We start from the raw sequence: 19,406 nt of genomic DNA, 5'->3' as shown, positions 1-19,406 counted from the left end.
ATCTCAAAGTCATACTCTTATAGGACATTGATCCATCTTTATGGTCTCATATTCAGATCCAGTTGTGTAAGTGACTAAAGTACACTCCTTTCAAACAAGTAATGTCTCCACAATTTGAGAGTATGAATCACAATTAATAATTCTAAGTCATGAGTAGCATAATCTTTTGTGCATTTTTAGTTTCCTTAAGAAGTAGGCCTCTAGATAGCATAGTGCTTAGTCTAAGGCAAGAGAGCTTGAATATGTCAGGACCTCGAATTCTTATTTTAGATAAAAAAGCTTTAGAAGGGGAGCCATTACCAGGCTCTCCTTGAGTTTACCAAAGCTAGGTTGCTCTATTGGGGTCCACAATATGTAAGTCTACTTCTTGAGCAAGTTAGTGTGGGGTGTAACAATCAAGGCATGATCCTTGATAAAGACTTGGTACCATATGATAAATCCTAAAGGTTGTTCACCTCCTGAACCAACTTCATAGGTGGCCATTCTTGTACATCATTGATCTTATATGGGTCTCTTGCAATTCCCTTCTCAAGTACTACGAATCCAAGGTACTCAAATTGCCTCTTGAAAAATATGCGCTTGTTCTATTTGGCCGAGAGCTAGTGCATCCTTAATGTTTCTAGCACAATTTGGAGCTGTCATTCATCTTCTTATTCTTTCTCATGTATGAACAATGTGGCAATTTGGCAGCATAAACAATGTAGGATATGATGCAAGGTGGGACCCTAGAGGGACATGGTAATCATCGGGTGGCAACCGCCGACGACCTCTAATGCCAAGGCCTATTCATTCATCGTCTTTCCTATAAAAGGCACAGGACTTAATTGAGTTGACGGGTGACGTGAGATCCCCTTGGCTGCTGGTGGCCATCCAACTGTAAGAGAAGACTGCTTTGGTGGAGCATCCCGATCGGTGTCCATAGAAAGGAGCCTGTTTGCGACGGCCAGCAAGCGTTTCTTAAAGGTACGCTCACATCCTCCTCCGTTCTCCTGTTCTCATTCTTGCAGAATATATCTTTGTATCGATAAGCAACATGTATTAGTATTAGTAGCTGCACAACGCACAACTTTGCTGGCATGGCACGGTGGTGCCTCCGGATTCACTTACACTAGTGGCCTATTGCAGTGTGCTTGCTTTTATCAGCAGGCATAGCTTATCTCAATGAATAGATAATAGCATGTGTGTGTGGACAACGTAGATATGTAAAGACCAAAATAATGAACATGAGAGACAGAGAGAGGGAGATCCTATGGGAACCATATAATCAATAAGATTGCTAGTACTGGCTCATCAATGAGAACAACAAAATAAACTGACTGAGAATAATGCTGATCAGTGACAAAATGAAATGACACTGATCAGTGGGGCTGCTACCATCTCTTTCAGTCGAGGATCTACCTCATGGGGTGATTCGAGACGGATAGGCCACTGCGTCCCCTATGGCAGGCAGTAGTGACTCTGATTTGACGAAGCGATGGTGGTTGAGGGCAAGGTCCTGGTGGTTGCAAGTGACGTGATTTGCATCAGGTAATAGCCTGGTTCACTATGACTCCTCTGTGCCGTGTCTGCTGTCCTAATGGCACGGTTGATGTGGAATTGGTAAGCATGCTGACTGGACTGCTTGAACTGAAGAAATCTGTGAGGATTCTCTGTCTGTCTAGGTGGGTCATCATCTGCTCTCATGTCTTTTACTAGACTGTACTTGTACCTCCTGATCTCTGACAGGAACAAACCCAGTCATCGTCTGATCCTCATACTCCATCACTCTGCAAAGAGGTCAAAAAACCTCTCAGAAGAGACAGTGGTATCTTCCTCTGATTGTATAACATATTGTGCATCAGCACACACAGTGTTCCTGTAACTCTACCTCCTCATGTCATAACTAGCAAATATGGTCCACTGCAGCTGCATGTGTGTACCAGGTTATCTGATTTATCCATTTACACTGTGTATCCCATGTGAGAGGTGCACATGCATGCATGCTGGCCCAGTGACAAGCCCATCAGGTGAGATATGTAGAAAATGGTGCTGGTAATGAGAAATCTTTGTGTCAAGTGGCTCTCAGAGGCTGATCTCTCTGTATCCAATCTGACAATATACATCCTAATGACCACGTTCCTTTTGGAGGAGGTGAGCTCCAAATGTGAGCAATCCAAGCTGCACTGGAGAGATGGGAAGAGATCCACATCCGTATTTGAGTGTACTAGCAACTGATATTGCCCCCCTCTAGAAAATTGTCTCGATGAAACCAATGCCAATCTGGGTATTTGTGCTGGGGAGCTCCCAGATCCTTGTATGCATGTCATAGCTTGAAACAAAGAAACAAAGCCTCCGTGACCACTGGAGCTGTTGCCCACTTGGGTCAAATGATTTCATGTGCTATTGATGGCTTGCTCTGTATCATACTGAGCAATCCTCATAATCAGGGGCCTATCTTGGTAATGTCCGTTGTGATGAGTTAGTTTAGGTCGGCATGGCTGAGTTGCAAGGCATTGCATCCATCAGGAGGCCATAGTTTCTTAAACATGTGCTATTATATATGCAAACCACCAACTTGTATCTTGTATTGCAAGCTACATATGAGAAATGTAGTGCCAATCTGGGAAACCTTTTTGGGTTCACCTCCTATGGTATGTGATATATATGACAACATAGAAGAGAGGCTTAACTACCATTTTTGTGTAGTAGCTAATTTTGCTGATATGATCTCATGTGGTATAGATGTTTATTGTGTCATTATGCAGGATAGAAAGCCTACATCAATGAAGGAGGCTTTACAGTCTGATCATTGACGGAAAGTGATGGAAGCCAAGTTGGAGGCTATTGAGAGGAATGACACTTGGTACCTTGTGCCTCGTCTCTCTCATAAGAAGGTGATTGGTGTCAAATTGGTCTTCAAGACCAAGTACCATAGTGATTGCTCTTTGGACAAGCACAAGGCTTGCCTTGTTGCTAAAGGTTTTGCACAACGCCCATGTGTTGATTCCCATGATAGTTTTGCCCCTACTACTCACATGGCAACTATTCGTGTTGCTCTTGCCCTGGCTGGTCATAGGAGATGGTCTGTCTTTTAGTTGGATGTGAAGTCGGCCTTCTTGAATGGTGATTTGAAGGAGGAGATCTATGTAGAGTAGCCTCGTGGATTTGGTTCCTCAGATGGGAAGGTTGAGAGGTTGAAGAAGGCCTTGTATGGCCTAAAGCAAGCTCCGGGTGCTTGGAACGAGAAGATTGATTCGTTTCTCCAGGCCAAGTTGGGATATTGGTTCTCTAGGGCCGATTCGCAGCTTTATATGCACACTTCAGAGGGTGGTCGTGTGTTGTTTGTTTTGTATGTTGATGACTTAATTGTTACATGTGATCATGCCCAGAAGGTTGAAGAGACGAAGGCAACCCTACCTCAGAAGTTCAAGATGACAAATTTAGGACTGCTCTATTCCTTTTTGGACCACGAGATTTATCAGTCTCAGTGGGGGATTTTCTTCTCTCAGTAGAGATATGTACAGGAGCGCTTAGTAACTTTTGAGATGGAGGATTGTCGGTCCATTTCTTCTCCTATGGATCCAAACTGGAAGGTCACTTTGCATGCAGATTCTCTTTTGGTGGATGCTACCCACTATCGTCAGCTGATTGGATCATTGATTTGGCTTCTCAACACGCGGGTTGATCTATGTTTTGCTGCAGGTCTTCTGGTTGGGTTCATGAGTGCACCTCAACAAGTGCATTGGCAGGCTGCTCAGAGGATACTTCGGTTTCTGAGGGGGGCCTTTGACCTCGGGATTTCCTATCCAGCAGGTATAGGTGCTTCTGATCTTATTCTTGTAGGTTGGAGTGATTCAGATTGGGCTGGTGATGTGGACCATAGGTGGTCTACTACAAGTTATTGTTTTACCTTGGGTGATGGTGCTATCTCTTAGAGTAGCAAGAAGCAACCCATGGTAGCCCTATCTTCGACTAAGACAGAGTATCAGGCCGCGTCTTCTACCACATGTGAGACTGTGTGGCTTCGGTGCTTGTTGGAGGAGCTTGTCTGCCCCGAGACTCGTCCTACTTTTTTGCAGTGCGACAATGAGAGTTGCATTGCCTTGGCACGGAACCTTGTATTCCATGCCTGGACGAAGCACATCGAGATCTAGAACCACCTCATCAGGGAGGAGCTTCTGGATGAGACCATCGATGTGGAATATTGTAAGACCGAAGACAATCTTGCAGATTTGTTTATGAAGACACTTCCCTAGGCTTTACTTCACCAACATTCTAGATCCCTCCGTCTGTTGCCTTGTCTAGGATCTGAGAGGGGGTGTTGAGAGTCATTCCCTGGACGCCACGTTAGCAGGTGCCACATGACAGCAGTCGGGGACTGCATCAGTTGGCTGCATTTAATGCAGCCGACCTGATCAATTATTGGCATTATTTCCAGCCTATAAATAGTATTACTTTCCAGCAATCTTGGCATATTGTCTCTCACAGATTTCAGCCTGTTGACTGCGGAGATTTCTCTAGGGGCTGATGGAGATCTCAATCCTCAAGGTGGAGACATACACAGATATTTTCTCTGCACCCGTGTATAATTCTGCATCCTTATACAGCATTCCTCACTGCAGATTTTTTGTGTTTCACTCTCTTTCTCTTTCTCTCTCTCTTCTCTCTGTTCACTCTTTGTCACGGTCATTCGCTTCCGCATCGCTTCACTCTGATACCTATTAAGTGAGCAGTGAATTATGGTTGGTATCAGAGAGCCTAAGACCAGTCCAAATTGTTGCATGCCTTGCTTTAACTGGATAGCGACTGTAGTTGACCGATTACAAGTTGTGCTTTTCAACTTGAGTCTTGAAGGCACAGACCTGTCCATGCTGCCCAGCTGGTGAGCTCTGTCCAATGCTAATTTGTCTCACATGGTGGTAAGCTGGCTGGACATGCAGGCTATAGTAACATTATGAGAAGAGCAGACTAGTGTTGTGGAATGTTTTTCCCTTGTGAAAACAGCGCAAATTCCTGAGTGTTTTTAAGCTGATAAGGACTCCCAGAAAATCATCATACGAATGTCATGCTAAAACAATAATAGGAAGTTGATGAGTTAACAGGACATATGACTTTATGCCCTATTGTCAAAATAGTGCTTAACATGTTTTCATTTGGTTGACTTGCTTTTTATTTATTGAAATTGTCTTGGCATTCTGTGGAAAATTTTGGGAAAAATCATTTCACCGGTTTTGAAATGTATTTCCTAGCCATTCTGGGATCTAGAAAACCTTTACCATGTAAACACACTCTTTTATATTGGATATCGTGAAACAGAGTTTTTACCTCTTTGACACTCTTGAAATGGCTGTTTCTTAAATTCCCATCAGCAAGGAAAAGATATTGTTGCTCATATAGAGACTTGCTAGATGATTCAATCAGTTTTGGCATTATATCATGAAAATAAAATATGCATGAGAGTCCAATGCCTTTCTGTTCAGAGGGGTGTAATTTGTAGGGAGATAGGCTTGGTTGAAGTGATAATTTCTAAACCTTTAGCATCAGACTGTTTGAATTTGATAAATCAATTTAGTTCTAGTCACCATTGAGTTGGCTTTACATAGCAAACTTCCCTTTTTGTGTATGGTTCATGTTCTGAAGGAACTGGTATTTGATGTGCAGAATGGAAATGGAAGTTTACTGGGGTTGGAAGCTTGATGAGGATGGTGCTAATCACAACCTCACATAGTGGAGGCTGGTGTCATCTCATCTTTAGCTAAAAGTTGACCATTATCGTTGGTTTGAGTTCTGAAAGAAGCTTGAACAGTTTTGTACACGTCTGTACCTTGAGAGAGCAGCCTCTCCTCCTCAAGCTGAAGCAATCATGGGTTCACTTTCTCCATTTTGTTCAATTCAAGGACATATAGAGCAGTCCATTCCTGAGAAGCGTACATATGAGCAGATTGACAACATTGGATCCATTGACATCAAGATATTGCAGCAGCAGAATGATCTGCATACAGCAAACAAGGCCAGAAAGCAAGTGGTAAGACAGAGTGCCAAGACCCCACCCGGGGTTTCAGATGTGCAATGCCTGGAAGAGGAAAAGGTCATTCAGCTTGTCAGAAGGGAACTATCTCAGCATCTTAAATCCATACTGGTTGGAGAGGAACCAAATTATGGTGCCCTCGTAAAAAATGAGAAATTGGAAGAGAGGGGGAATAATGCAACAAAAGACAGTTTAAGAGAACAGAAGGATCTCATTATGGTGAAATCTGTAGAGGTAGTTGAAGTCTCTGAAGTAGAGCGTCGTAAATGTGCTCCAAGTCCAGGGTATGTTGGTGATGGCTCACAACTAAAGTTCTGTAAGATTTGTGGTCAGCCCGAAGATGCGAACAAGACTGTCATTTGTGATGGGTGTGAAGAGGTCTTCCACTTATCTTGTTGCCGGCCTCCTGTAAGCATAAAATATTTCTTAAAAAAGGAGTTTTGGTTTTGCTACCCTTGTGAAAAACAGAACAGACAAACTGATTCAGAGAAGCATCATATGAAGACTCGTTCAAGTGGTGTCATATCTGCCACTCCTGAGAAAAATCCCAAGAAAGTAGTGAGGATAGGCCCGGCCTACCAGGCAGACATTCCCCTGTGGACAGGCAGCACACAAAGGGATCAGCATTTCTGGTAACCGTCTAATTTCAAGTTTACCATTGGAATCATTTGATGCAATGCCTTTTTGTAATCTTTACAGTATGCTTTCTGATAGTTTTGGAAACCAATGCTTCACATCTCAGCATAATAGCTTACCAATTGGCATGCTTCAAAATTCTCTCCATGAACAAGTCAGAAGAGTATTTTAGCTCGAGGTTGACTGGCACTGTTGTTGGATCAGGAAAAGCAAGTTTTAAAACTGATCTCTTTTCAAAATGCAAAGATCATGTAGCTCCTTGAGTAGAAGTCCATAACTACTGACTAGACATGGTACTATTGAAGGACTTTAGTCTAAATTATAAGAATAAAAGTCCTTACCTTTGAATTCTCTTTAGAACTTTTCCCCCTCGAAGATGATGGTCCGCTTCTATTTAATGTACTGCAGAAAATATCATTTACAATCCTGTCTACAGCTGCTGGCTGTAGTCTTGAACCAAAAGCCTTTATCTCCATGCCTGCCTGTAGTTGTGTAGGACCTAAGACCCTCTTCCACATATTGTAAAAGAAACTGACTTATTTGGACCAACTAATTTTGCTGCCCTGTATCCCCTCCTGCTTAGCCTCAGAGACAGCTACCTAGTAGGCCTTCAAAAGACTGGATGGAGTAACAAGTGCTGCTTGGTCAGATTTCTAAGTTGCATGCTTAGGAACACTAAGGTCTCCCATGGGCCATGACCCAATTTATGGCAGTAATAGAATGATGGTATTGTGGTATTATTGCTGCTATTTTGTGATATAGGAAATCTTGCTGTGCCTGTCTTAACGTTCTGATTGGGTGTAACAACTTGGTTGGTTGGAATTTTTGCATAGCTCTGCTACCCTTACAGTATGGTGACCTACCTTGTTAGGATGATGCTCTTAAAGCTACTAGACTACTATGGCTTTGTTGAGCAATTCTGCTTGCTTATTTTGTCTTGGTTACCCATTGTCTCAATAGTTGAGCAATCTCAGCTGGTCAAGAGCCTTTTGATATGTATTGGGTCACATGACGCCTGTGCAAAGTGGCATGGGGCTAAGAATACTCCTCTCTATCACTACATGTCTGATGTGTTCAAGGAAGTACTGCAAACTATTTTGAAAATGCATTGACAAGAGAAGGGTCAATATTTTTATGGAACATAGTGAAAGGTGGAAGCTGTTTGTCAAATGCATTGACAAGAGAAAGGATCGATATCACCGATGAAATGTAGTGAAAAGTGTAGGCTGTATCGTGGATGATGACGTGGGGATCAGTATTATCTGTCTAACCATAGTGAAAGGTGTAGGCTGTATTGTTGATGATGACTTAGTAGCCGTTTGGATGCATGGCATCGCATGGGTCTCAAGGCCTGAAGCATGCTCATATCAAGCTGGTGGTTTCTTTTGCTTTGCCTTCTTTGCTGCAAGCTGGGTTTACTGTTGCTCTGGTTGGAGATGCTTTTGCTCAGCCTTGGGATCAAGGTGGAGAGACTCTTGGTCCTCAGTTTGCTGTTGGTTGATGCCTGTTGTTGCCACTCCAGATTCGTGAAAAACTGCTGTTGATGCCTGTTGGTTGATGCTCAAGATGGATGCTGGAGCAATTATGTCAGCTCGTTTATCTGTGTGTAGTAGCTGGATCTGGGTCACCTCGATCATAAATGCAATGAGTGATTTATACATATGCACATGTCAGAGTTGATATCTTCTAGTGTTGGCAGTAAACAAGGTTGACAATAATTTTGAAACATGCAATAGATGTGGGTGCTGATGCATCTGAAAAATAGACTTAACTTTGATGTTTGGCTTTTGCATGAACAGTTCTGCAGATTGTCCAGCTTCAGAAGAACCCTGTTCTCAAGAAGAGAAAGAAAATGAAGAAGATGAGATTTTGCAAAGGTTTGAAGAGGTAAATTGTACTATGAAGTGGTCAACTTGTATTATTATTATTATGATTATTCGCAGAAATGTGATTGAGAAAATTTGTTGTTTGCTTTGACTGCAGAATGTTCGTTCTGCTTCCAAGCTCTTGCCAGGGGGGACCCTTGAGAATTGGATACGGTGCAAAGCAATGCTAAGAGAAGAATACAAAGACTGCCAGGGTCACAAGCATGCAAAGGTTATTTGTGGCAAATGGAGGAGGTATGGAAGGATCACATTCCCAGCAGCTGGTCTATTCGGTTGAGAAGTTTAAGCATATCTGTGCTTGGGATTTTATTTTACATCATAAGCCATAGACCTTTCAGGCGTAGCTTTTGTAGAACTTCACATCCTCTGTGGGTCGATGTGCTATAGGGTGCCTCTAGATTTTAAAAATTCACGTGATAAGGAGTGGGAGTGTTTCAATGGCATGGAGTGGAATCCCATGCATGCAGATTGTGCCGTGCCTCAAGTAAGTGATATGGTGGTAATAATGTTAAGTTGCCTTTTGTATTCCTTGGGTTGCATCTCTATTTGTAGTGGAAGTGGCTACCGATGTATGAGCTAGAGATGAGAAGATTGTCTACACACTGAGTAATATGCAGTTTTTCTTCTTGTGTCTGTGTTTTGCCGCCGCCGCCGCCACCACCACCACCACCACCGCCACTGCCGCTGACATGATTTGTAAGTTTGGAATGATCAGGAAATACCAACGGAAGAGGTGATGGTGCGGATACAATGGAAAGCGAATAGTGCACCATCTAAGAAGAAACAAGTGGTTAAGTCTAAGAAACAAGTGTGTGATCCAGCATCTAAGGTTGAGCTTCTTTGGAACAGAGAACCATTCAATTTAAATTTGATTACAAAAAGGTTTTAATTTTGAGTCATCCTTCTTATAATAATCTTGTGTTAACCTGATTTGTGACTTTTGGAAGGATCAGGAACCTCCAATGGAAGTGGGTGAGAATGATTGTGAGGAGAAACAAGTCAAGAGACTAAGGCTAAGGCTCAGGTGGGCTTCCAAGTTAGGACTTAGAACCTTTTCAATGTGAATTTGAAAAACAAGTTTTAGTATTGACTAGTCTTTCTTATAATCTTCTCAGGTTGGGAATAGATGAAGGTGCCAGAACTTAAGTCTTAGCATGTTCAGAATGGGAGCAGCTGGCCATGTATGATGGAGAGGTGGTTTCACAATCTCTTGTCCTCTTAAATAAAATCCTTAGATACACTTATTTTCCTGCCAAGAATGATCATATATGCATGTTAGCATCGCCCGTAAACACATGCCGTAGTGATTGTTTTGTGCACTCTCAATTGAAATAGTCTACTAGGGTGCATGATGGCGGTTTCTCTCCCTTTTTTATATTGGTTCTTTTCTCACATCTCTTTTCTCTCTCTTTTGCTTGAATCTTGCACGTGCGTGTGTGCGTGCGGCATGTGAACTTGCAATGTGGCCCTTGCTTATTTATTTACTTAGGTATAGACAATTTGATATGTTTTTGCTTAATATTTTTGTCTCAAGTGTTTATTATAAAGGTAATCTTTCTATGGCCATGGTCATTACATCTTTGTCGTCTATCGGTGTGATTTACACAGAAATCGCCTCCTAGATAGTTATTGATTCATTTGGTCATGTATTGTTTGATCATGTACACTACATCCCTTTGTTTATGCCACTAAATGGATGCTTTGGCATTAGACTAGATAATAATACATTAATGAGGTGTTTTTCGCATGCATGACTTATTATGATGTAGGCAAGAGCATCAAAATTTCTTTTTTGCTTACTCTAGACTCTAAAGAGGTTCATTGTTGTTTGGTTGTGTCTATCAGATTTGAAGCCAACACAAGCATTCAAGACTACAAGTTTTGGCTAGTTTGAGTCTTGTAAATTAGTTCCAAGTAAAAAATGAGTTTTTCTTACAAGCCAAAGGTGATAACACTTATGGGCACTTTCTAAAGGATTTTTTTGTATGTATCTATTAGACGCAAGCTAGGTGGTGAAGAATGGCTCCTACTTGGTCATGAGAATATATGAAAGAAAATTAGTCACAAAGAGGTGTGAGTCATCAATGATACAAGTGGTCTAGCACAATCTATCTGTGTATATTTAACTTTTTGTAATGATACAATGCACCTTATTGAGCTTAATTTAGATTAAGTATGTCTCTGGAATTTAAGTGATTTGAATTACACCTTTCTAATATTAGTGGGTACAAAGTCAACAACCCAACAATGTGATTTTTCTACACCATATTTTTATTAAGCTTGCAAGTAGATCAATGCTTTGAAGGTATATTACTCAACAAAAGCTACTGCTTGGATTATGTGTGATTATCATGTGTGAAAAATGGGGTATATGAGCAACATGTAGTCCTAAAAATAGAAATAAAATCACAATTCCTTAGCTTGCATATCCTATGTTCACCCAAGTTCAGTGTTAATTACAAGACATTGGCCTTGCTTGTGAGATCAATCATTTCTATGGAGGCATGTAGAAGGTGTATTTTCATTCACTTATTCTTGGTAGAACACCATTTCTATTTGCAAGTTTGAGAAATTTTTCTAAATTACCTTCTCTTGTGCTTGTTGCCTTATCTCAATATCTATGTTTATAAAGTTGTCCTTATCCATTTCTATTATTTTCCTTGATGGTGAGCTCTTTGAATGTGGACTCGTGGGATAACTTTTACATGGCCCAATAAGGCAAGCCTTTCCACGTGATAGGACAAGGAAAAGTTCTAACAAAGCCTTTTCTAGTGTATGTTGTATTTGGGTTTTAGCCTCAACTCTAAAAGAAAGTCGTTCTTGCATATTGATGTTGAAACTTTCCCTTGGGTTTTATACTATGCTTGGGCCCTAAGTTGCAGCATTGTGTGTAACATGATGATCAATACCATTTTATAATGTGTATGTAGCATGCATATAGGGTTTGCATGCAGTCAACCACCTACTTCCATACTCATTCCCCTTAGTCCAAAGTAGAGTTGATTTTATGATTACTTTCTAATATCTCCATGATAAACTTTGTATATCTCGATTTTACTTTGATTTTATGTTTGCTTTCTAGCATCTCCTCATTTAAGTTTGCATATCCTTGAATTTGGCACCTATGATTATCACTTGGCCTTAGACTTTCTCTCTCTTATAGCTTGAGAAACCTTAAGATATTGTAAGTTGTGGTATTATAACTCCCCTAGATTTGAAAATTTTCTTATGTTTTATAGTTCATAGAAAGCTTTAAGAGCTTGCTATGATTTGTTTGCATCAAAAGAGCAACTCCTAATTGGAGTCCAATCAAGCTTTGAATTGAATAGTTTGGAACACTCATTCCATGTAAGCCATGCTTGGGCTAATTATATGGGATTCCTAGCCAATGGGGTGATAATTGTGGGTTAGAAGGTTTATAATATGCTTGGGCCGTAAGTTGTAGCCTCTTGTGTAACATAGTTATCAATACCATTTTATGTTGTATATATAGCATGTATATAGGGTTTGCATGCCTTCAACCACCTACTTCCATAGTCATTCCCCTTGGTCCAAAGTGGAGTTGATTTTATGATTCTAATGTCTCTACATTTAATTTTATATATATTGATTTTACTTTGATTTTATGAAAGGCTTCTAGCATCTCCTCATTTAAGCTTGCATATCCTTGATTTTGGCTCTTATGATTATTGCTTGGCCATAGACATTCTCTCTCTTATACACTTTAAGAATTTATAAGTAGTGGTATTATAACTACCCCCAGATTTGAAAACTATCTTACATTTTATAGTTCATAGAAAGCTTTAAGAGCTTGCTATGTCTTATCTGTATCAAAGGAGCAACTCCTAATTGGAATCCATCAAACTCTGAATTGAACGGTTTGGAACACTTATTCCATGTAAGCCGTGTTTAGGCTAATTATGGAAATCCTAGCTAATGGGGTGATAATTGTGGGTTAGAAGGCTAAGTAGGATAGCCTAGGTAAGCACATTGGGCAAGAAGGCACACAAGATGGGGTGAGTAGAGTCCTTTTTATGTGAGTTTAATGGATGTGAAGTAGTCAAAACCAATGGTGGTTTATTTTGATTTCTATTAGGGGATATCTCTTGTGCCTAGCCACTTGTATTTACCTTGTACTTCGTGGTCACACACGTGTACACTGTAGGTGGTGGCCTTCTATCACTGTTATCCTTATTTCTTATTCTTCACTATTAAAGAATAATAAGAGAAGGCAAGTCACACATTGTGGCAGTTGAAAGTTCCCACACACAGGTCTTGCTCTCTTTGGTCAAACCTCAATAGCTCTTGCTTTTGCTTCCAGTTTTGCTCTTCTCTTTCATGCCTACTCACCCTTTCAATTGGTATCAGAGCAGGCATTCAAGGAGCTTTAGTCATTTCACTTTAGCCTAGGAAAGAGAGCTTTAAACCTAGCTTCCATGGCAACCATGTCTTCAATCATTTGAGGTAATGATATGCTCCCCACCTTTCCCCAAATTGTTTCCTAGTTTTCAGAGGATCTTTGGTCAATGCTAAGTGACCTAGGAGGGTCAGTAGTAGTAGGAAAAGGCCCTAGATAGCAGCTTGTAGATTTTGGTGCATTTTTAAGAGTCCATCATGCTCCTGGTGTATCGTACATTTGGCTCCAAAACTTTATCCTAGTCTTTGCTTAGCTATTGGTCACTTCTTTCGACACTTTTGGCTTCATCTTTAGCATCATTCGAGGAAGAAATTATCAGCCATTGACTATTATTTGTGGATAGACCTATTGTTCATAGTTTGGGACAACCACCATATGATTTTTTATGCATTATTTGATACTTATTCACTGAGATTTTAATGTTGAGATGATATATTAATTCTTGGAAATGCTATACAGATTGATTAGAGCTCATTTTGCTCAGCCATTGGGGAGATCTTTGTTATTATAAATAAAGGACAACAAGCATATGCTCTGAATGTCAACACATTCTTGATTACATGTCATCTGGGAATGCTATTTGATTGAATGTATGCTTGACATTGTTGGTCGTGTATGTCTTTGCTCTGCTTTGAAAATTGAACTTTGATCCTAAGTTCTCTTATATCCATATCTATAGAGCTTGCATGGTCCAATGGTTTCTTATTTATGGGCTTGGATGCTTATGCTATTTATATGCTCTTATTAATATTATTCGGTATATTTGGGCTTCTGGACGTTATGACATATATGTATTGAGCTTGCTTTGCTCTTAGATATTGTAGTTTGCTTCAAATGGGAGCATTTTTAGATTTAATTGTAGAGTTTTGCTTTTAGAGATTGTGGATGTTTCTTATGCATGCTCATAATTTTATGCAAACATTTGTCTTTGCAATTTCTAATCATTGTGGGTTTTTTTCTTTTTTTGTTACTTGATACCTACTTCAACCAAGACATGATTTGTTATGTACTAAGCTTAACTGTTCATGAGCAGTGAGTTGGTCGTAGCTTGTAGATCTCTCATGAGCAGTGAGTTGGTTGTAGCTTGTAGATCTCTCTATTGCTTGGAGATCTCTTATGCATAGCTAGCTCATGTATTTCATTACCCCTTAGTTCAGGATGCATATATCTAACACTTTTCTAGTTCTCTGATAGTATTTGGTACTTTGAGTTATATGCTTTTTATTGCTAATTGTTGCTAGTTGCATTGTAAGATTGATTATCATCCAAACTTTCATGGGTTGATTTTTCATTTACAATAGTTTTATGGACAATATTGCTCTACTTCATGTTTCAGTTATTTTATTGAGGGCAAACAGTTGTTTAAGACAGCTTAGTGCTTCTATTTTGTCAGTAGAAGTACATTTCTTTGTACTGCTCCTTTTGCATATACATTGTTAGAGATTTACCCATTGCCTAGACTAGTATTGCCATGCTACAATTGTAGAGTTCATTCTCTCGGGCATAGTTACATGTTTCCTGTTAGTTTTTGGGCATTCTTAGCCATCACTAGGAGGAGGTCTCTTTTTTCGCATAGGTAAATCAAGTTGTGGGTAGGCGGCATTGCTACATGGCATAACAGATCAAATCATTGATTTTTTGCATTATTTAATGTAATGCCAATCAATTTGGCAACTAGTCAATTAGTTACCTAGTTGACATGGTCATTTTATATGCTATTTTTCAATTATTTAGAAGAGTTTTGAGGTTTCACAATGTCTTTCAAGGTGTAGAGAGTGTGCTCAAGACCAATGGGAGCAAAGCCTTCATAACGGAAGTTTTATTTCTAAAAAAGGAAAAAAAACTTTATAAAAATATATGGATATGGTATAACGATGAATTTTTATTATGAATATCTATTTTGATAATCTCCAACAATGTGAATACAATACCAAGGCAAACCCATGGAAAACTCCTTTTTGTTTAGAGTGATTGTGATTATGACATCCTTTAAATTAATGACGTAAGGTCTCAGTCACTTTGCATTAATGACATATTTGGGATTGCATAATAATGATAATTATATCTAAATTAAAAATACCAAAAATCTTAGTGTTCATATTTTTTTCTCTCCCTTATTATGTCATTTCGTCTCTTTCCTTCCTTAGTGGTAGCTTGTTTCCCTCTCTCTCCTCTCTTTTCCATAGATACGTGAATTCAACCTTCAACAAGGTGCCCAAGCTTTTAAAAAACGTCCATATCTATGTCTAACTCATTCTAAACAAATGGAAGTCAGATTCCTATTATCGTTAGCAAATGTATCAAAGTTTTTAGACTTTGAGCAAACAAGAATAACATAAAAGAGGATTTAGTACAACATCTATTTATGCTTGGAGAGTTATATTGAGCCTAGAGCTTCAAATCTTCTATTGCATACACCAAAGTATTTCATTCTCAATGCTTTTCTTTTATCCAACTTGATATCAAGTTTTGTTATGCCAAATTTTTTTTAAATTTGTAAATTTCTATCCTTCTAATATTGAGGAATAAAAACCAATCAGATATATTATTGATGTTATTGATACTATGCATGGTTTGATTGGAGTAGAAACATACAAATGTAGGAAAAAAACGTAGCTCATAGAGAATGGAATATTTTTTAGTGGCCATTCTTATATTATCTCTATGTAGTATGGCCAATGGGGAGCAATACCCCTTCTTCCTTTGCACAATTCTACAAACCTTTAGTAGTTTTTGCGAAGTCCTAGCCACTAATGAGAGCTACATATGTAAAATCTTTTGTGAAATACAAAAAGTAGTAGAACCTTATATCTCAAGTGAGTTAAGCAAGAATACTTTGTTTATGCCTATTAACATGTTTATTGATTTCTTTTCCAATTCTAAGATACAAATATCAAAGGCCATGCTATCAACCAAGAGGCTGGTATATGATCATATCTTAGAATTTGCTGATAAGGGGTGAAATACTAGGATAGAAGGCAATATAATTTGTAAGATACATTAAGACTTTGTTGCTTGCAAATACATGCTTGCTACTGAAAACTTCATCCTTAGTTTTTACTACAATAGGTAGCATTATGTTGGCAACACTCTTATTACTTTGGATTAGAATCTTGAGGATTTTGGCAAATATCTTACAGTGGATCTTGATGTTTGGCTCAATGAGAATATTATTATGACACTTAAGGTTAGATTATCATATAGACTACATGTAGTGAGGATGGATTTATAAAATTGAAATATCGAATTACCATGATCGTTTGTATTCTAAATTAATAACAAATGGAGAAGTTTATACATCAATTAGTTAAATATAGTTAATGTATATTTGATTTCACTTGTTGAATGTAAATGTCTATACTAATTTTTTATAGATAACAAAGGGGAGAGAGAAAAATATATAGTACAAGAATATTGAAAAAAATATCTATTTACTTTTAATATAAATAAAAATTAAAATATTACAAGAAATTTATATTTTATTTTTCATGATTTACATACATGAGGTCTTACAAGAAAATATGCAAAAGCTATTTCATTTTGTGAGGAACATATGTTTAAGGAGTTCTTTTACCTTTCTTTGATGCTTTGATGATCTTAGGTGTTGAGGACATTTCTCCTTCCTTCTCTACTTCCATACTCTCTATGTCCTTCTTATATGCAATTGTCAATTATATATTTGAAAAGCTTTGCTCGTATATACCAAACATACTTACAATTATAATAATCCTTGGAAAACTAAAATACATTTGAAAGAAAAAAAAAGTTAGTTTAGTGTTATTTTATAGTGAATTATTTTTTGAGTGAAACTCTATCTTAAAGTTAAACATATTTCTGATTACCTTTATAAGTTTGTCATAATTAAGATAAATAAGCTTAACCAATCACTTAGCATTTACAATTACTCTCCAATCACAAGAATGACTATCATCTTGATAAGGGCTCTAAAACCAACAACACAAAACAAAATTATGCAACTTGTTTTATAATAGTTTATTAAATCAACTATCTTGATATATTTTGATTAAAAACTTACCATAACTTGTCTATACTCCACTTATGCAAGTAGATTAAAGGACATAGGAGGCTTTTTTAAAGCTCTCCAATCAATATTTTTATACTCTATATTGAAAATAATAAAATAAAAGTTTAAATAATCAAGAAACATTAATTATTTAACTTATATATTAGCATTTTCACGGATTTTATTCGATGATTTAATTAAATATACATTGCTTATTAATGTAGTCTATGGCAATCCAACTCTAATGAGATTAAGAAAGAATCATACATAAATAATTTAGTATACTAAACTCTCTTGAAATTAGACAAAATACCAAACTACTTGCTTTTTATAATATGGAATCAAAGTCTCTAAAGTATCAAAATCAATTCAATTGAGCCACTGGTTAAATCCATTTGTATTAAGCTCACTTAGCCTAATCTAATGGGAGATTGAAGAATCAAGAATCTCAAATTTAGGTTGTATATTGAAAGGGAGTCCATGCATCATATACCTAGTAGAAGCAGTAATATAAATAGTATATAGAAAAAAAATTTATTGCTAGAATAATATCATTCTTAAGAAATAATGGATTTGGGTATATCCTGAATCTACCAGAAGAATAGAGTCATTTACTTCTCACCTTATACCCTTGAGGATCTGAATACATTATGAGTCCAAAGCAATAACATCATTTCTTTTGCCTATGCCACCATGTAAGAAGTAATACACTTTGAAACCTACTAGATTAACCCCCTCATGTATGTTAGAGAGCTCATCCTCTAATGCTTCTAGTTGCTATGCTTATTTTTTCTTCAAATCTTTCTCGTGTATGATACCCTTCACTTTTAGGACATGTGTTTGCCTTTTTTCCCTATATGGTGGCACATTTAGAATATCATATGTCTCCTCATTTGTAAGAGGAATTGGCTCTAAAGCTTGGAAAATCTATATCTCAACCTTCTTAAGATAATCATGTTCTTATCCATATGTGTCAACTTACATGCATGGATAGATGCATCTTGGGAAAACTCGATCAATAAGTCCTTCGTAGCCTCTTGGATGTAGTTTAGGATACTTCTTGTCCACCTAAAACTATTGAGATTATGCTTATCACATATCTCCCTAACCAACCTTTGGAATGGCAGCTTTGGCATTGCATTATAAAGAGCCTTCATTGCCTTTTTTATCTCTCTCAAACATCTCATACCGTGTGATGATCTTCTATTATGTTTTATTGGTGGCTTAGATAGCTTGAAATATTGATGAATCCTTCGACCAATATTTTTACGATCAACTTTCTGCTTCCTTGTAATGGCTTTTGTTTGAAATGGAAGCTTTGGAATTGAGCTATTAAGAGGCTTCATTGCCTTTTTTATCTCTCTCAAACACCTGACACCTTGTGAAAATATTCTCTTATTTTTTGTTTGTGGCTTGGATAGCTTGGAAGACTAATGAATCTTCAAAGAAATATTCCTAGGATAAACTTTTTGCTTCCTTGCTATTACTTTTGTTCTAGCCATAGCTAAACTCAGTAAACTGCACCAAAAAAAGGTAATACACTCAATAACCCATCATGTCTACATGGACATATGAAATGCAAAAACCAAACCATGCAACAAATACACACATATCAGAATCATGTTTCATATAATATACTCCAAGAGAACGCAACTAAAGCCAAAAAATGTATGAAATACAAAAACTAGGCTTGTCAAGCAAAACAAAGTAACCAAGCTTGTATTTCATACGATAGGCATATAAACTTCCTTTAGCAATGTGTGAAACATAAGACCAACCTTATAAGCAACTTATAACCATGAACTCTTGTTTTTCATATGACACATATTCAAGATGACATAGAAATAATACCCCAAATAGGTGAAGTGCAATGAGATGGCTAGGAAACACGACATGAACATTGAAATCATGTTTCATGTGACAAGTTTGCATCAAAGCATCAAGAAAATTGGGTTTGTATGACCCATACCTTGTGATTCCTAACATCTTTGCTTTGGCGGATTGAGACTTACTTGAATGTTCTTATTGGAGTTGGGGAGCTTTCTTGATAAGAAATGGGCCTCATAAGGGGTAACATGAGCTTTGACTAGAGGAATTTATCTCAATAAAGAAAAATAATATTGAAATTATTAATTATAATGGTGTTTGATTGCATGTCCTCTCATTAAACACTTTTTGAGGCCATTATGGTAAACTTCCTTTTTGGCATAAGTTCCAAGAGCAATAGCTCTATTATTATATGCTTTTCTTTAAAAAGTTTTCTAGTAGTAGGATCTCACATAACCTTTTCATTTTCATATGCAATATTCTCGTATCTCCATCAAACTTAAGCAAAGTCATCCTGTGCCTCATGGCAACAAAAAACATAGCATTCATCACCAACAAGTGCTCCATGGCATCAACAAAATCAAACCCTATAAGTGATCATTTTAACTC

General features: G+C 37.9%; 1 protein-coding gene across 5 annotated transcripts; it reads left to right on the top strand.

Annotated features, from left to right (window-relative positions):
- Positions 1–830: 830 nt before the first annotated feature.
- Positions 831–10,559, top strand: LOC148033470 (uncharacterized). 5 transcript variants are annotated; one of them, XM_087682313.1, is made up of 9 exons: positions 831–963; positions 5,641–6,639; positions 8,443–8,530; positions 8,627–8,763; positions 8,917–9,013; positions 9,245–9,358; positions 9,483–9,553; positions 9,645–9,723; positions 10,375–10,559. In XM_087682313.1, exons 2-8 carry the CDS (start codon positions 5,843–5,845, stop codon positions 9,673–9,675), a joined length of 1,335 nt encoding a protein of 444 aa, XP_087538439.1. In that variant the 5' UTR covers positions 831–963; positions 5,641–5,842; the 3' UTR covers positions 9,676–9,723; positions 10,375–10,559. The 5 variants fall into 5 exon arrangements, 3 of the variants coding, with proteins under 3 accessions (XP_087538439.1, XP_087538437.1, XP_087538438.1); XM_087682311.1 differs by having other exon boundaries at positions 9,477–9,553; XM_087682312.1 differs by lacking the exon at positions 831–963 and adding an exon at positions 1,007–1,527 and having other exon boundaries at positions 9,477–9,553.
- Positions 10,560–19,406: the final 8,847 nt, after the last annotated feature.

The sequence above is a fragment of the Lygodium microphyllum genome, chromosome 7 (genome assembly GCF_053477565.2).
Source record: "Lygodium microphyllum isolate KBCC chromosome 7, Lygodium_microphyllum_v1.1.10, whole genome shotgun sequence".
NCBI classification, from domain to species: Eukaryota; Viridiplantae; Streptophyta; class Polypodiopsida; order Schizaeales; family Lygodiaceae; genus Lygodium; species Lygodium microphyllum.
Note: the sequence above shows the minus strand (reverse complement) of the source record. Positions and strands in the feature narration are given on the sequence as shown.

Coding starts and splice junctions, on each gene's coding strand:
- LOC148033470 (XM_087682311.1), top strand. CDS start 5,843: ATGGGTTCACTTTCTCCATTTTGTTCAATTCAAGGACATATAGAGCAG. Junction 6,640..8,442: donor CAAAGGGATCAGCATTTCTG/GTAACCGTCTAA, acceptor TTGCATGAACAG/TTCTGCAGATTGTCCAGCTT. Junction 8,531..8,626: donor TTTTGCAAAGGTTTGAAGAG/GTAAATTGTACT, acceptor CTTTGACTGCAG/AATGTTCGTTCTGCTTCCAA.